Source organism: Oreochromis niloticus, linkage group LG13 (assembly GCF_001858045.2).
Source record: "Oreochromis niloticus isolate F11D_XX linkage group LG13, O_niloticus_UMD_NMBU, whole genome shotgun sequence".
NCBI lineage: Eukaryota > Metazoa > Chordata > Actinopteri > Cichliformes > Cichlidae > Oreochromis > Oreochromis niloticus.
In genome coordinates, this window is record NC_031978.2 from 9850123 (window position 1) to 9854980 (window position 4858).

The window sequence follows — 4858 nt, forward strand, 5'->3', positions numbered from 1 at the left end:
TCCCAATGCAGACAGAAAATGCATCAAGACAAGACAGAGTTATTACCTTTGCCAATAATTCTATTGGGGCTGTAATTTAAAACTGTTGGCTAATTGTGCTGTGATTGATTAGATTAACTAGATACTAAGTTTTGTGACATTAACATGTAATTGTGTTAAATTTGCCAATTGGATATATAATTAATAAATATATATATATATATATATATATATATATATATATATATATATATAATATTTTTTATTTTTTTTTTTTTTTTTTGCCACTTGTTTGTATACATTTCCCCATTGAATTCAAATCCATTTACTTCGTTACCAAGGTTATTTGTTAATCTAAGTTCAACTTAACATTAGATGGTGATGAAAGATGTAGTTGTTGAATCAAAGCTTGTTTGGATGCTCTATGGTGGCCTCAGTGGGGGTGGGGGGGGTGCCTGTTTTCTGTCTGCTGGATTTCAGTGCTGGTTGTTCACCTTGGCTCACCTGCATTTGGGAAGTTTTGGGAATCCCAGTGCTGGTTGTCAGCGTCAGTTCCGCTGCTGCTTTTAACTCTGATTTGGGGAAAAAATGGTTTTAAAAAAGTCAGTTTAAAAAAATGGCTCCCTGCCTTGTGCAATGTGTATGTACTGAAGTGAAGAGATTTTTTTTTTTTTTTTTCTAAAGAGAAATAAAACTAAAACTGGATGAGATTTGTTGTGGATATTTCTTTATTGAGCTCGAATGAAAGGTACACTGCAATCTATACAGAAATAAAGATGAAAAGCATGAAGTAGTTAGAAAAAAACGCTAATAAACTATAGCTAATTTAAACGTGAAAGCTACAATTAGAGTCCGTAACTATTTATTTATTTGTTTTGTTTTTTTTTTAAAAACTATTTTTTCAAGCTGACTGGATGACACAGTAAAAAGCATTATGGATATTATGATCTGATGGTTGCACTTTTCTCGTAGCTGGGTGAACAATTATTACTTTCTTTTGTATTCTGAAAAATAACAAGTAAATACATAAAATGAGATGCTGAGCTACTTAAGAATAAAATCTGCAAAAATACTGCACTTTGCCAGAGGGGGTGCTGCAGATTCATAGAGGTTAATGAGTTTATGAACATATAAATTTCTGAATATATTTCTGAACATAAAACATATATAAATAGATACAGATCTGGAGATCTGTATGCATTTGGATCTGGACTTGGCACTGATTAGTGAAGTGGACGTCCAGTGTATCTCCACTAAAATATTTAGGCAGGCATTCATCAGTAAGTCAGGGCGAAAATTGGCAAAACAATCCACCTCTGGGAGAAAACATTTTAAAAGAAATTGCAAGACAGATTTGAAAAAACAAATTTTTAACATTTTTAAATGTTTGAAATAAATAATAAAATAAATTAAAAAAAAAATTTTTTTCATTACTATAAAAACCCAGCGGTATATTAGCTGACAGATATTATTACAATTGTTTGCCGACAATTATCCGCAAACAATTGTAATTTACGTGCCAATAAATACAAATTTTACAAGTAAAAAGTCGGTGGAAGAAACGCCTTTCAGCCATGTTAAAAGAGTTGACTTTGCACAAAACACAGATCTGAGCAGAGTTGGGTAGCGAGAAAAAGACTCATTTACGTGTTGTTGTGACATTAAAACAAGGTTAGGGTCGTTGTAAGTACTCATAACTAAATACACACAACAAATGCTTGGGAATCTGCTGGTTTCGTGTACCTGAAAAAACAATGTTATTTTTACTGTTGTCACTATTATTGCGTGCATAGCGTTTTTTGTAAGTCTAAAAAAACTCGTCTTCAGTCCTCCAATGGCGGAAGCGTAGCTCCACTGCAGCGTGCTGATGCGTCAAAGGATCAGCCAATTAGCTTCCACTTCTTATCAATGGAAGTTCTCTGTTTGTGTTACTGATGAACACTTGAGTCATGGAGCGGTGACGGAGGGGAGCGGAGATTATCTGGAGGCTGTAAGCAAACGCCCGTACTTCTCACTTGTTTTTGTGTTTTAGTCTTGTTCAATACTGCTCTGCTGTTTCTGTTCCTCCTCGCTTTTCTTTCCAGTTCCAGTCCTTGACCCTCTAACCCACATAGGCTATGTGTTGATGTTTACTCTGTTTTGACTTGTACTGCCACAGGCTGCTGCGAAAAACAGCAGAAAATATGCGTTTACCTGAAAAAACAAAGCATGCATTTAGATGAAAGTCATAATAAATGTATTCTACTAATTTACAGTTCTTATGGATGCTTTTTCCTTTTTGTTTTCAAATGAATATAAAGCGAATTCAAATGTTCTGTGGCCACATTTTACAACAAATTACAGTCTTCAGTGAATCAATGTAAACTTTTTAGTGTTAGGGAGCCAAAAGGTTTGCATTTTACTGCAGGGGGGAATTTCTGTGTTGGTGACATACGTTTGCTGGTAGCACAGGCATGCAGACTAACAACCTGTTATTTTGTCAAGATTACATTTTGAGCAACATATGACATAACAAAAGAAGCTGCACAGAAACCTTTGGACAAACACATGAGTGCAGTTGCAAAAGCACAGATAGGCCAAGTGCAATACTTTACATTTTAGTCTCTTTATAAGGTTTTAATTGTCTGTATTTTTTTTTTCTGGTGCTTTATTTTGAAGGTTTGCTGTTCTATTGGCTATTCTGTTGTATTTGTCACCACACATAAAGCTAAGACCAAGGAGCTGATTTGTTAAAAACTAAATTAGCTAATGTGAAACCTGGAGCTTAAGAAATGGAAACACATACATCTACAAATCAGACACCAGCTATATGTTTTTATCTTACATATAGATGTTTTTTCAATATATTTATTTACTCCAAATGTGGTTTTTACATTGCTGGTTAAGCGATATAATGTTGTGTTTGAGCAGCTGTTTTGGCTAAAAGCTGTTTTCTGTAGTTCCCTAATCCGTTTTCTGAATAAACTTCGGTGTTTTTGCACATCAACACAATCTGACATCGCATAGACTTTGTACTCAGGAGCTGGCAGGTTAAAGACTGGCTAATGTTCCCAGCTGATCCTCGCCTGTGAATCGAGTTGGCTAATCATATATAGGGTTCACTATTTAAGCCGTTTGAGCCTGCCCATATCTCCTGCACTGCTGCAAGCTGTTTTGCAACCCACTTCGACCCCATCCCATGCTTTCATGCAATATTTAAATAAATATTATATTGGCGCTGGTATCTTTCTACCTGCCTACAACAGAGCCATACCAACACATATAAATGACTTCAGGTAGAAATGACAGTCCAATACTAAAAATATAAAAAAGTTTTAACTTAAAGGACCTAAGTGAACTGCATATGCACTGTTTGTGGCATTTGCATGGTCAGCATTTCCAATAAATCTACTTTGTTTGAGTTTCTTGACCTACTTTTCAAACATGAAATCTGTGAGTTGGCTGAAGTTGGTAACTAAAACGACTGACTCTAAACACTAAAGGCCATTATGGTGTCCAAAAAGACTACATAATTTTTCTTTGTTTTTTGTTAATAAAATGTTCAGTAATTGCTTCTTTTGACGGCTCCCATATTAGGAAGGGGTTAGCACAGATTTTTACGTTGCAGCCATCCTTCCTGACACAACCCTCCCAGGGATTTGTATCTCCTACCGCTATGTGAATATGTGAATGTGTAATAAAAAGTTTTATACTGTGTATTTATGTGACATACCGATAACAAATGCATAAGAAAACAGGTTTAATGTTATACTTATTGATAATGTAATTTCTGTAATTTCTCAGGAGGTGGCAGAAGGCACACCCACAAATGAGGGTGATTTAAGAGACATGTAACAGACAGGTTTGCTGACATCAGCTGGCTCTGTGAATGGCTGGAGGGATGGCAGTTACCAAGCAGGAGACACTTGAAGGAGGCAAAAGGGCATCTGGAGTCCGGACCGAACCTGAAGGAGGCTGGGGTTGGATGATTGTCGCTGGTTGTTTCCTCGCTACCATATGCACCCGAGCAGTAACCAGGTGAGGAGTGTGTATCTGTGTTGGTTTAAGGCTACTACCAGGTACCAGTCCTCAATTTTCCCATTGTCACTACTGGGCACACTCTTTATATGCTTGTGATACAGCTTCCATTTAGTATTTCAGTGTATGATTTGATCTGTTATTAATTTAAGAGCACCGGGCCAACAGCAAATTATTTCCACTCATTGGTGTACTTAATAAATCTTTATTCTACACAAACTACTCAACATGACTTCACCTGCAGGTGTACAAAGCTCCAGATTAGCCTTTTGTAGCAGGTGTAGGATTATTACTATGCAATATGCAGTTTTGACACGTAGCTGTACTTTACAAGACTTTATGTTCTTAGATTTGATTATTAACACCTCAAAGTTATTACTTGGCAATAATCCATTCTGACTCACTTCCAACTTTTAAGCATCTCAGCAGCCATGTTTTTTTTTTCCACTAAGACTTTGAAATCCTGCAGAGATGTTTCCACATTTACATCACTGTACATTACTTCCACAGGTCTGACACAATCTGGTGTTTGGCTTTAATTGAAGGTTCCCTCTAGATTTACACAATAGAAACTGACTGGGTGAACAAACTGGGTGAAATGTGTAATTTTAAAAAAATATGACCTTGATAGTATACAGCATGTGCTGGGAGGAAGAAGTTTGATAAAGTGTTGTATATATATATATGTATATATATGTATATGTAGTCGGATGGTAACAAAGAGAGGGAAGGTAGTCAGAACTGAGGGGATTGAACTACCAGAAGGCAACATTGCAGACATAGAGGACAGTTACAAGTACCTGGGGATCCCACAGGCGAATGGGAACCATGAAGAGGCCGCTAGGAAAGCTGCAACCACCAA

At 36.5% G+C, this 4858-nt stretch overlaps 1 protein-coding gene across 2 annotated transcripts in view; it reads left to right on the forward strand.

Moving 5' to 3' along the window:
* Positions 1-1859: 1859 nt before the first annotated feature.
* LOC100705554 (monocarboxylate transporter 12-B) overlaps positions 1860-4858 on the forward strand; it is a 12048-nt gene continuing 9049 nt past the window's right edge. For both annotated transcript variants that reach the window (XM_005474402.4, XM_005474403.4), the window contains exons 1-2: positions 1860-1969; positions 3763-3996. In XM_005474402.4, coding sequence (XP_005474459.2) covers positions 3848-3996 — 149 coding nt within the window. In that variant the 5' untranslated portion in view covers positions 1860-1969; positions 3763-3847. The remainder of the gene's footprint in view (positions 1970-3762; positions 3997-4858) is intronic.